We start from the raw sequence: 12856 nt of genomic DNA, 5'->3' as shown, positions 1-12856 counted from the left end.
ACGCTGCCTTGGGACACGCTGCCTTCCCTGCCCCATCCCCCTGCCACCTCCTCTTTATGGTGGGACCCAAGCACCAGCTTCGCACATCTGCCTCTCGCTCTCCCGGGCATCCGCTCAACTGTGCGCTCTTCTCGGGTACTTGGCATCCCTCTCCCTCCTGAAAGCCCTTCTTCCAGCGCCCTCCAGAGGCGGACAGACCCTGCCTCAGGGGCCATAGCACGTGCTGAGATGGAAAGATAACAGTTCCAGCCGTTTCAAAACCTGATCATTGCGGTACCGTAGTATTCGCATCCGTATTGCACCTAAAGAATTGTTCTGCAAAACCGACTGTGTTCCCATATGTGAGTCTGTTCCCATAGGCGAGTCTGGCCCACGGCTGGACAGACTCAATTCCCCAGAGGCATCGTGTGTTTGCTTTAGATGCTCTTTCTCCCCCTGCCCTCCAGCCCAGGCCAGTCTCCACTGTCGGACTTGCCCATGTGCGGTCTGCTTTTAATCGACAGAGACCCAGGTGTGCAGGGACACCCCACTGTCACCCTCTGCATAGGCAGGGGAAGTGCCTGAGGGTGGCGGTGGCGTCCCTCTTGAGTGTTTGGAAGCTTGCAGGACCTGGGGCTGTGTCTCTTTGCCACATAACCCACTGTGTGTCCTCACCCACCACAGGCTGGTGTGAGCCTCTCTCCCAAGCTGCTTACGCCAAGATTCTGGGCTCTGTGAGCTAAGCAGGCTGTCCCCAGTCCCTTGTTCCCTGGCGTCGGCCCCAAGGCGTGTGGTCTGCTCTGTGGTGGGAGAATGTGCTGGTGTCTTTCCTGCTCCCTGCGTCCACCAAGGCCTGGATGCTTGGCTCACACCTGACTCGCTCCTGGAATGCCTTCCCCTGTTACCAGCTGTGCTCTGGCTTCTCTCTTCTGTGAGACCCTACAGCCTGGACTCCTCTGCTCACCCAGCTCTCCAAGTGCCTTTGTGAGGGGCTGGCCTATTGTTTCCAGCCTGCACAGGTGACCTTCTAAACTGGTTCCATGCCCTCAGGCAGGATTCCTGTTTCCCAAAGTTTGGTGGTTTCTCCGGCCTTCCCCTCCCCAGCCCAGGGCAGAGCTGAGCAGAGCCAGGGACCCAGGCACTCCCAAGAGGCTGGGCGGCTCCACTGGGCTGGGAACTGAGGACTGCCTCGGAGCCTGGTCTCCTACCTCTCCATTGAAGAAGCAGTAGAAGACAGACACAAAGAAACCCTGGAAAAGAAGGAGGGAGGAGTCAGTGACCTGCCTGGGGAGCCACTCTGCAGGTATGGCTGGGAACACCTCGACCCAGGACCCCAGAAGCTCAGAGCTGGGGCCCACTGCGAGTGACGGGCTGTCAGAAATCCTCAGAACAGGTGCTGGGCCACCAGTAGGTGCAGGCTAGGGTGACCAAGACCCAGTCAGGGGGTGAGGAAGGAGCCCCAGGTGGTCCCACACCCCACCTGGAACGACTGCAGGAAGGAGTTGAAATAGATGAACACGATCTGCGACAGGTCGTCCTCCCCAGGGTTGACGAAGAAGAGCATGTAGGTGATGCCCAGCAGGGGCAGGAGGACCAGGGTGGCCTTCACCGCCTTCCTGGGGGGCGAGAGGGCGACAAGGCAGTCTGAGCCCACACCGCAAGCAGGGCCTCACTCGGGTGCCATTTCCCGTGGGAAAAGCTCCCCGGCTGAGGACTGTGAGGCTCTGGAGGGCCCTGCCCAGATCCCCCCCTCATCCCTGCCCCCAGGGGTTAAGGCTCCCATCCTTCACCTGTACTGGATCGTCTCTGACGTGGTAGATGCTCGCAGTTTTGTCATTAGGATCCTGACGATGTTGAAAAGAAATACAAAATTGATCTGGAGAGAGGGAAGGCAAAAAAGAGAAGGACCATAAGGTGGGGAATGAACTGAGAGGCAGCCACTTCCCCCTGCAGCCCACTGAACCCCATGTCCCATGGACACATCTGTCCTACCCGTCACCGCAGCCCCTGCCTGTGGTCCCAAGGCCTCTGCTTCTCCCTCACGAGGACAGGCAGATGCTTCGAGGACAGGCAGATGCTTCGTTTGCTCAATTCCCCGTCCCCCGAGGGCTCCAGGGCCTGCTTCTCCACCTCCAGACCCGAGGGGGGAAAAGCAGCCTTGGAATTAGTGACCAAGGACACAGAGGCCCCCTCTCCTGAGGCGCAGCTCCTCAGAAAGTCCCCAACCCCCCTGCCCCACTTGGGGATGCCGCAGGAGCTGGCCAGAGCTCCACCCCAGTCCCTTGCCCTGTCCCCTGCAGGGTCCCCTCTTGTCGAGTGAGGGTTCCCCCGAGGCCCTGCTACCCTGGCGGAGTGGACCTGGCCAGAGGGAGTGACTAATCGCTCACCATCCCTCCCTTGCACCCAGGAAAACGCTTCCCAGGCACGTCTGAGGCAATGAAGATGAATGGGCTGCTGGGCTGGCTCCACGGCTCCTGGAAGGGCCTCATTTGTCTTCGTTTTGGGCCTTTTCTCGGCATCAGAACGGACGCACCCAGTCTCTTCCCAGGACCTGCCCGGGCCGCCCGAGCCATGCTCGCGCTGTGGATGGTCACCGCGGGCCTGCCAGTGTCCCGTCCGTCTGCACCGGCTTGTCTGCGTGACTGCGCTGCCCTCCAAACACTACGGGGGGGTCTGTTCTCTGTGCTTGTGTGAGTGTCTTCATATGAGAGCCTGTGGATCTGTGGGCGTGGGAGAAATGCCAGCCTTTCTCCACATCCGTCTCCAAACGTGAGCAGACAGAAAAGTGAGGTTCCCTTTCTTGGGAATCTCTCCCGAGGTAGTGCCCATGGTCAGAGGGCGTCTGTTGGCTCATGCCTACACACATGTGTGAGCACATATGTGTGCACATACACACATTCCGCCCAAGGCTCTGTCCCAAGAATCTGTCACTTCTTAAGCCCTCCTAAGTTCTGGATCCCAGGCTGAGAGTGGGGGGACACTGGCAGACATCATGGGACAGAGAGCCCTGTGGCCTCTGCATGACCCCAAAGCTGGAGGATGCTCTGGGGGCCTGGAGGGCTCAGGCTTCTCCTCCACCACAGCCTGCTGCTCTCACACCCACGGCTGGCCTGGGAGCCCAGGGTAAGGGGTGGGGGGGAAGACTTCAGCCAGTGGTCTGCTACAGCCTGCTTCTTAAGGCTCCTCTAATTTCTAGCTCCTGGGTTTCTGGTGTATTCCCTTGGATCACAAGGTCACCGTAACAGATAGGTCAATCCTAATTTTTTTATACAAGTGGTACAAAACACTTGACCTTTTCTGATTCTTCCCGACTTCTGTGAGAGTAGAGGCTGCTGGAATCAAAATATATTCTCGTTTCTGGTACATTCCCTGCATTCAATCTATTTACCCATTATCCATCAACCCACTAACCAGTTCATTCAATTATCCATCCATCCATCCATCCATCCATCCATCCATCCATCCATTCATCCATCTAAATACCTACTCAATAATCCGTCAGTTTGTCTACTCACCCACCTACCCACCCGCCCATGCATCCATTCTGTCAGTAAGTTGCAGGGCACCTCCTGGCTGTAGGGTCCTGTTCCATGTGCCAAGGCAAGAGCAGGGACAGGGTCTCATCCCAAGGAGCTGGGATACAAGCCTTATCCCCTCTACTCATGTGAGGCAGGTGGTCAGTGATGCTGCCCCCATTCCATCTCCGGCCTAGGTCTATGAAGCCTGAGAGTCACTCTTTCCTTGCAAGTGTGGTCCCCAGCCACCCCTTCACAGCATCTTCTCCACTCCCTTCCTCCAGGGAGCCTCAGGCCCCCAGCCCACACTGAGCTTTCTACTCTTGGACCTTCCTCTTCCCCCCAACCCAAATACCAGTTCTTCAGTGAGCACTGGCTATTGTACCCTAGCCTTGTCCAGCCTAGTTTCATTCATTCATTCATTCATTCATTCATTCAGTGAGCTGACTTGCCATGTGTAAGGTCCCTGCTCCCAAAAGTCTTATGGTCTGGGGGAAGGGGTCAGAAAGGCCGAGAGAAATGGCACTTGAGCTGAGGGCTAAAGGAAGGTGGGGGATTTCTTTTCAGGCAAAGAAAGGCCCGGGGGGAGATAGGCCAGCTAGCAGCCACTGTGGCTGAGATGAGCCCAAGCAGTGAAATCTACCTCCTTCTAGAACAGCGACTGCAGGGCCCTCCCAGCCCAGAATGTTCCTAGGGCAGCCCACATGGCAGGGGCTCTGGGAATGCTGAGGGGAGAGCGTACGGGGTGAAAGGGTAAGTAAGGCCAGACCCCCTAGAGAAACTCCCCCGGAGAAGTCCAGCCTCGCTCCTGCCCCGTGTTTCTTGGAGCTCTGATGCTGGGAGCTCGGGCTCCCGTTGGCACATTAGTTCCTAATGAGGCTCTGTGGGAGGGGGGCCCCAGCCTGGTCAGAGCCCCGGTCTGGCAGGCGGTGGTGTGTGTCAGGCCCAGAGTCAGGATCTGGACATATGGTTGCTACTAGGACGGACAAGGGAGGCTTAGTGCTCCCTAATGTGGCCCAGGACACACATCATTCCCGGTTTTGTTACAAGCACTTCATGGCTACTCCTCAAGCAGCAGCCTTATGCGGTAGGTGTGATCATTATTCCCATTTTACAGATGCACAAACTGAGGTTCAGAGAGGCTCTATCACTTGCCCACGCCACATAGGACACACTGGTGTCAGGATTTGAGGCCTCAGCGTCCTTCTCCGGACCCCTGCCTCGTGCTGTTGCTCCTGCAGGAGTTTATGAAATCTGGGCCAGATGGAAGGAAGCAGACGGACGGCACAGGCCACACTGCCAGGGATGGGTGACCAGAGCTCAGGAGAGCACTGCGAGGCCCATCAGCACGGGATCCAGACCTGTGCCTCCAGGTGCGAGGAGGACAGGCCGGAGGCGGAGCCCCAGGGCTACCATGGGTCCTCCCGGTGACTCCATGAAGCAGGGCCAGGCATCATCATGTTAGAGGTGAGAAACCGAGGCTCCAAGCGAGGAGGTTCCTCAGGGTCACAAATCCCAGGGGGCCACAACCAGAGCTTGTTCTAGGATGCCCCACAGCATACCGCCTCCCACCAAGGCAGGGAAAGTAAACAGAGCCAGCTCCCCGGCGAAGAGCACCCTGGGCCACCCCCCGCCCCTTCCCCACAAGGTGAGGGTACTTGCTAAGTCTGGTGCTCACGGGAGACCCTCCTCGAACTTCGCTGTGGCTTGTGCAGAGGCAGGCAAGGAGGGAGATGGAAAGGGACTGACGTTCCTGCCTCCTGGGCTTCGGACATGGTTCCCAGCCTCAGAGATAGCCCCTGCTCCCTCCAGTTCTGGGTATTGGGCATGCTTGTTGGGGTGCTGCCAACACAGCTCAGGTCCCTCCTCTCACTGCTCCCCTGCTCTCAGCCTCCCGGACTGCACATTCGCCGGGTCAGTTCAATACGGCCGGCCGGCCTGTCTGTCCCACGTGCATCTGTGGACCCCAGCGACTTGGCCAGGTGGACTTGGGGGTACCTCCAGAAGCCTCGAGACCCATCTGTTTCCCGGCGCCTGGGAGCCTGCTCCTCACCGGGTGCCTCTGCTTTCTCCTCCTGTTGGCATGCTCCAGGCGGGTGAAGCCTCACAGGCCCACATCCCGAGACCCCCTGCGAGCAGGGCCCTGGCTGGGCCACGGAGAAAGCCCGGACGATGCACATCCCTGCCTGGCAAGGCCCCGGACACCATGGCTCTCCGACTTGGGCATGCACATCCAAGGTACCTGGGGCCCTTCGTCCAAATGCAGATCTTGGGCCCACCCCAGACATTCCCAGGGGCAGGTGGGGGGGCCCTGGAATTTGCATGTGGACGGGGGGCTGCTGGGACATTGCTGGGAGAAGCACTGAGCGAGGAGACTTTAGTCAGACAGACCCGATGGGCGTGTCCTGAAGGAGCCGAGCTGGGGGTCCCCTGCAGCTGCTGGGGACACTTCTCAGCCTCAGGCTCCCTCTGTGCCAGGGGAGCTAGCTCAGGCTGACAACTGAGGGGCCTGGAAATGGGCGGGTTTCCTGTCCCCTGGGCAACTGCCACTGATGAGGCGGGAGGTGTGTGGAGAAGTAACCCAGCTTCCCAACCTTCAGTGGGGGACCAATCTGAGACTTCCACGTGGTTGTCCCCATGGAAGTTAGCTCGTCACCTCACCTTGGCTTCCTCCCTGCCTTGACTTCCACTCCCACCCCTCACAGTGCTTCCTGGGAGGTGGTCCCAAACGAACACCTGGCACCAAGTTCTTGTCCCATGGCTCTAAGTCTGGCTGGGCAAAGGGCACTTGCATGGCCTTGGGCAAGTTGCTTCATTAACCTCCCTGAGCTTCTGCCTCCTCAGCAGTCCTAAAGGGACACCACAGAGCCTGTCTCAGAAGGTCGGCATGGGTTAAAATTCTCATGGAGAGCCCTGAGCTCTGCACCTGGTCCAGAGCAGGACCCAGTAAGTGCCACATGCCTTTCCCATGACAACACCATGACAACAGCCTCCTGCAAACTGAACCAGCCAATTCACTTCCCAGAACCCAGAAATAAGCCTGGTCGTGTCTTTCAGCAGCAGAAATGCAGCCATGAACCATCAGGGGAGGGCAGGGGTGGTGGGGTAACTGTAAGACCAAGGGGACAGGCAGGGGGTGGGTGATGGGCCCCTGCGTCTCAGCTCAGCTAGCTGTTAGTTAGTGGTGACCTTGGGCCGTCAGTTTCATCTCTCTCAATTTCTTCAGCTATAAAATGGGGATCATAATTCCTATTTCCAGGCATGGATGATGTGAGATCTGGAAGTAATGAAGATGGAGCTTCTGGACAGGTCAGTGGGGAACCTAGAAGCCCTGTAAGTGCAATAGCCGGGTGTGGGGTGTGGGCTGGGCCCAAAGGGAGATGCAGAGGGCTCTTGGGCCAAGAGGTGGGGGGCGGAAGCAGAAAAAGGGGCCAGAAGGAGCAGGCGGGGAGTGGGGGCTGACACGGAGCCCTCCATGCCCAGCTCCCATTCTCTGTTCATTTCCTCACGCTGCCCAACATCCTTGCAATCGGGGGCTCCCTCCCCACTATGGCTGAAGCCCCACCCCAGCCAGCCTTCTTGGCAGGGTCCCAGATTCATGAAAAGCCCTATCCCTCCAGGATGGGCTCTCAGCAGCTGGCTGGGGAGGAGATGGGTCTCAAGGGGTTTCCGTTCACACTGAAGCTGGGGATAAGTGACTCGTTGCAGCTGGGGACTCCAAAGACAGTCACTCCCCCTACCCCGCTGACTGCCGAAGGACTGGCTTCTGCCTCTGAAATAAGGTGGAATTTCTGATGGTGGAATTTCAGGCAGTGGGTAGAAAACCTCCCTAGTCATCTCTAGTTCATATACATCAAGGGCACTCCAAAGATGGGGGAGATGAACCCCAGAAGAAGTCACAAAAAGGAGGAGTCAGGAAATGAAAGAGATAAACACTAATTGTCTCCAAGGTAGACTACAGAACCCCCATTAGGCACCTGCTGTGTGCAAGAGGAGGATGGCGTGCTCTCGTTCTCTCTCTCTCGCTCTCTCTCTCTCTCTCTCGCTCGCTCTCGCTCTCTCTCCCTCCTATGTACCCCACAAGGAGCTGGTGGCCCTTTAAGGCAGCTGGTGCATACAGGAGCCCGAAATTACCAAGCCTGAAATAAGTCTTACGTAAATGCCGATTTCTTATGGGGCTTTTTTGCATGTCTCTTTTTCAAAATGTATGATATATAATGGGTTCATTTTTGTAGAATGCAGCCTCTAGTTAAACTCTACCTTAATTAAAGCTCGTTGTGGATTAAAGACGTGCTGGCAATTATACCTTAAATGCGAATACATTTGGCAAAGGGCAGGGAGCCAGGCAAGGAACAATCCCTCATTATGCCTCATTCTGGTAGCTCTGCTCCAGGCTGGGGGCGGTGGGCTGGGTCCCAGAGGGGGTCGCTGGGGACAGAGGGGGGTATAGGTCTGGGCTGAACAGAAGTCCGCACACCCTTCTCTTGCCATCAGCCGCCCCCTCGCCTGGCTGTCTCAGTACCTGGCAAGGGGACGTCAGATGTGGGAGGCACTAGAAATCTGCCAGTCAGACCGATTCTCTGCCCAGAGGAAGAACCTGAGGGCCAGAGGTGAGGGGGCTGCACCAGGGGATGGAGCATAGAGTAGGGAGAGTGGGAGTGGGGGTGCCAGGAAGTGGGGTGGTATGTACAGACGGTGTGCAGGGGGGCCACCCTGGGCCACATTCTTCCCCAGCATCTCTGTTGGGTGGGTCCTCTACGTCCTCCCGGTGCCCAGCCCCATCCCGGTCCCCACTGAGGACCTACCAGCAGCACGAGGATGATGGGGCCTTGGTAAATATAGTCCACCAGGTCGCCGGGCTCCTTGCCAAACCAGCACCTGCAAAGATGGGGTGGCTGTAAGTGGCCTGCTGAGCCACGGTCTGGCCACCACAGTAGACTTGGGCCCAGGGTTCTCTGGCTTGACCCTTCCTGAGACCCAATCCCTGAGACCCAATGCCTGGGTGGATGGCCCCGGCCCCTCTGACGATCTCAGCACACCCTTGGGCTGTCTTTTGCCCTCCATGGAGGGTCTGGTGTTACCAGCTGGACTGAGGGCAGACCCTGGGTCTCCTCCCCCTCCTCCTCACTCCCCTACCCCATTCCAGACTGTGGCACCCGGGGCTAGGCATGCAGGAGGCTCACGAATGAAGGGAGAGCTGGGCTCCCCCCTGCTGGCCCAGGGCCCAGGCCCCCGGTAGCACATGCTTCTGCATTGCTTGGAACCTGCTACTCCACGTGCCAGGCACTCAGCCGCACAAAGCAGCAGATGTAGAGGCGGGAGCCTTCTCCAGCCCCGAACCCCAGCCCTTCTCTGAGCTGCGCCTCATTCACCCAGTGAAGGGGGCCTGCTGCTACCAGAGGCTTGCTTACTCTCTGGGGATGATGGTGGGTGTAGAAGCTTCAGAGTCCAGGGGAAGGGTGGGGCCAGGACGCAGACTGGTTCTGTCAACCACTCCTACTAGACTTCAGGAAGGGCCACAGGGACTTTGGGAAATTCTGACCGTGTCCTCCCTAACTTTAGAGGTCATCCAGTGCACACTGCCTTAGATAGGAATCTCCCCTGGTGCCTCCCAGCACTGGGGTTTCTGGTCTTTGCTTGAACACCCCCTTTGACAGGAAGCTCACTACCTTTCACGGCAGCCTTCTTATTCTCAGGTAGTTTTAATCATTAGAAGCTCTTCCCAGCGCTGGGTTCTTGGAGTGTACCCCAGTTCTGTCCCTGCCCCCAAATCTCATCCGTTCTCTCCAGGCCTCAGAGACCTCTTGGAGACTGACATTCCCCTGTCCCCTCTTGTTTCAGCTGGTGGCACCCAGCTTCTCAGCTTACTCCTTGGCTGACCCACAGCCAGAATTGCCATCATCTGGGTGTGGCTTAAATATCAACATCTCTGATGCAGGGAGGGTCGCAGGATGGGACACTACTCCAGGCCGAGACTGGGATGACAGCATAAAACAAGGGCCCGCTTTCCCTGGCCCAGGGGTCTGTGACAGGCTCACTGACCCAACCTTGGATGTGCTCTAGGCTAACAGCCTCCAGCCCTTGGCCTCCTCTATATACCCCAGGCCAGACCTGCCACTGTGAGGAGGAGGCCTTACCGAAAGCCAAAGGGGTCATGCATTAAGGCCCCTAAAAGAACCATGACTCCTAACTCAGGTCAACAAAGTCGACTTGACACCTACCACATGAGTATCTCTGGGAGCCAGGGATATTCTCTCACTATAGGGACAATGGGAAGGTCAATCTGTCCCAGTAGGGCTTCAATTCCTGCCCTACGGCTTGGCTGGATCCCTTGCCTGAACTTTCCTGACACCCCTCTGACCCCTGCAGGTGGCCGGTCCTACTTACTGTTCATTTTCATAGTAGAGTTTGCCAATGGCCCAGGCAATGATGATGGGGCAGGGGATGCCTGAAAGAAGGACAGACACAGGCTACAGTGGACAGACAGACAGACGAGGGCCCTCATGTAGAATACAGGGTGAAGGGACCACAAGGGGCCTGGCACCAACCATCCAACTGTAGAGCATCCATGGCCCCACCCTGACCCCCCCCTTCTCCCTCTCTCAGCAACCCTCTCTAAGCAGGTCGGACAGAGGAGGGCATGGCATGATTTTCTGAGATTGTTTGATAGAGAAGTGGAGCTGGCCAGCTTCTCTTTCGAAGCCAGAGACGTAGGTCTTTGGACTGGTCTTCCAAGGCAAGGAGAGGAGGGCTGTTTGTAACATGTTCTGTCGGAGGGACTACTTGCTTCTTCCTCCCCCACAATGGAAGGGAGTGGCCGCATCCTCGGCCTGTCCTGGGGACGGCAGGGAGGGCTGTGCACCTGTCCTTGGACCCAAGATGCAGGGAGGTGACCTTGTCAGCACTGCCCCCTCCCCACTAGGCCCTGCGGCCCCCAGGGACCCTCACACCATCCGATGAAGAGGAAGAGCCATTTGCGCAGGCGCTCGGTGGAGTAGGTCATGACGACAGCCGTGTGCAGGTAGCAGCCCTCGACGAACATCCAGAAGAAGTTGGTCACCACGAAGTAGTTGAAGATGGTGGTGACACAGCGACACCAGACCTGTACGGGGCAGGCGGCGGTCAGGGGCTACCTGGGGCCAGGGCCCCAGTGCACGGTGCAGGCACTGGCCAGGCGTTGCCTGGTGGACGTGCATTAAGTACCCCCCAGTCTCACTCTGGGAAGCCCCATGCTCTACCTAATTCTCTCTCGCTGTTTGGGAAGAAGTTAAGGCGCCAGCCCGCACCAGTCCCTTCTCTGGCTTCTCCCCCAGCACTTTCTGATCTTTTTCATCAAGAAAGAGGGAGTCTGAGCTTTCTGCAGGCAGAGGCTAGAACTGAACAACATTGTTGTGTTTTCATTGTCAGTTTTTTTAAGAGTCACCTTCAATCCGCAGCGAGGTTTTCATTTAGGGATGACATAGGAAATTTCGTGTAGAAAAAAAGCAGTGAGTCAATTAAGAGGAAGTTGTTATATAAATAATAATAGTGCAGGGGTTATGAAGGTGAGCTGCAGCCATCGAGGTGATTCTCCAAAATCTCTGGTTTTGGAAGATTCTGGGCTTAGGATGATCACTGCTGGCTCTGGGTGGAGACTCACCATCTCCGGGGCAAGTCGCTGTACCCTGAACCTCACTGTGACATGGGGAAGCTTCTCATGGCGTCTTACAGGGTAGTTAAAGGAGATGAAGGCTGGCTAAGGCAGACACCAAGAAATGAGGGTTGTTGCCATTTGCCTTTGTCCCTGTCCCTTTGAGCAGGGCTACCTACCCTCCCAAGTACCCTGCAGACGGGAGGTGGGGGTATGGGCAGAGAACAAGCCTGTCCAGGGCCACAGAGTGCCATGGCCAGCTCTCAGGCCTCCTGACCTGGCCATCTTTCCCCGGGCTTCATTCCCAGGGTACCCTCAGAGCCGAGGTTGGGGTCTGGGGAACAGTGGTCAGGGAGCCCTGTGATGGGAGTACTCTGCCCCGTGGACAGTGAGTCCCCTCTCTGTCCGGCTCTGATGACTCTGGCTGTCAGCTGGCCCTGTGCTGAGCTGGTCTCTGCCCACATGGCTTTCCCCCAGGGTCCCAGCCCTGATCTTGGGCCCCACATGGTTGTCTGCCTCCTCTTCTCAAAAAATCTTGCTGCGGTAGGAAGCTAAAGACCCCCTCCTCCCAACCCTGCTTTTTCTCCAAGTTAAGAGACATCTTATCAGTTCAAGCTAATATGGGGCTGCAGGGCCCCCCAAATTGGACTGAACTCAGCTAGTGCTGAGGCAGGGCTTAATGGGGGGGGGCAAGTTAAGGGTCAAACCAGGCTGGGTGTCTGCTCAGGTCCACCGTCCAAAGAAAATATACTGGGAAGTCTCTAATGGTGTGCCACAGGACTCTGCTTGGCCTCGTTCGTCTCGGGTTTTGCAGGGACTTGGAAGTAGAACAACAGCAGTTGGCACAACTCCAGGCTGGGCAGCTAATATGTGACGGGGGGGGGGGGGCTGGTCAAGATCCTGCTGGCTTAGATGTGGAGGCATCGTTACAGTGTCACGTAACCTCCCTGAGCCTCAGTTTCCATGTCTGTATAATGGGGAAAATAACCCGACAGGTCTCTCACTGGAATTGAGATAAAGCTCAACAGAGCTTAATTCCAGCCTCTTCTTCTCTAAGGGAGGTCCTGGATTCAGAAGATGGGGAGTGGAACAGGCTAAACCAGTCTGGTTTGAGGTTGGTGCTGCTCTCAAGACCCAGGCCTGGCAGTACCCCCTGTCCCACCCCTCCCCAGCCCTACCTCTGGCCCCAGCTTGGGAGGGACAGTGATTGGGGTAGAGGTGAGCTCAGGTGCGGGCTGACACCTGAGGACTGGGCAAGAGAGGTTGGTGCCCCCCGAGCCCGGAGCCCCCCAGCCCCCAGCCCTGGCCCAGTGACCTCATTGCTCTCGTGCACTTCGTGGTCGATGAGCTGCAGCAGGAACCACACGACGTTGCGCAGGATGAAGGTGGTGATCAGATTCCAGTGAATCACGTTCCGCAGACAGCGGATACTCCTGTGGGAGGCCCGGGCCAGGGCTCAGCCGGGATCGGGAGTGAGCGGGAGCCTCTTCCCCGGGCTCAGGAAACAGCTGGCACTGCAGCCCCCGAGGCCAGCCAAGGGCCTCCGCCGTGGGTGAAGGCAGGGCTGCAGCAGGAGCCACATTCCCCCGGTGGTGGCCACAGCTGGATCTCTCGGAGCCAGCTCCCCTCTTGCATCCTGCCTGCCTGCCAGCGGTCAGTGCCCTGGCCGCTCCCCCGAACCCCTCCGTCCACTGGCTTCAGGGCTGAGTGGAGGCGAGACCCTCTGGGGGGG

General features: G+C 57.6%; 1 protein-coding gene across 1 annotated transcript in view; it reads right to left on the bottom strand.

The window, feature by feature from the left end:
* Positions 1–704: 704 nt before the first annotated feature.
* The window catches only part of CRHR2 (corticotropin releasing hormone receptor 2), a 35693-nt gene continuing 23541 nt past the window's right edge, over positions 705–12856 (bottom strand). The window contains exons 5-12 of the mRNA XM_040644124.1: positions 12440–12557; positions 10443–10596; positions 9882–9942; positions 8300–8372; positions 1770–1855; positions 1460–1595; positions 1188–1229; positions 705–949 (exon numbers count right to left, since the gene is read on the bottom strand). Coding sequence (XP_040500058.1) covers positions 881–949; positions 1188–1229; positions 1460–1595; positions 1770–1855; positions 8300–8372; positions 9882–9942; positions 10443–10596; positions 12440–12557 — 739 coding nt within the window. The 3' untranslated portion in view covers positions 705–880. The remainder of the gene's footprint in view (positions 950–1187; positions 1230–1459; positions 1596–1769; positions 1856–8299; positions 8373–9881; positions 9943–10442; positions 10597–12439; positions 12558–12856) is intronic.

The sequence above is a fragment of the Ursus maritimus genome, unplaced genomic scaffold, assembly GCF_017311325.1.
Source record: "Ursus maritimus isolate PB19 unplaced genomic scaffold, ASM1731132v1 scaffold_3, whole genome shotgun sequence".
Lineage (NCBI taxonomy): Eukaryota > Metazoa > Chordata > Mammalia > Carnivora > Ursidae > Ursus > Ursus maritimus.
This window is presented reverse-complemented; position numbering and strand designations above follow the sequence as displayed.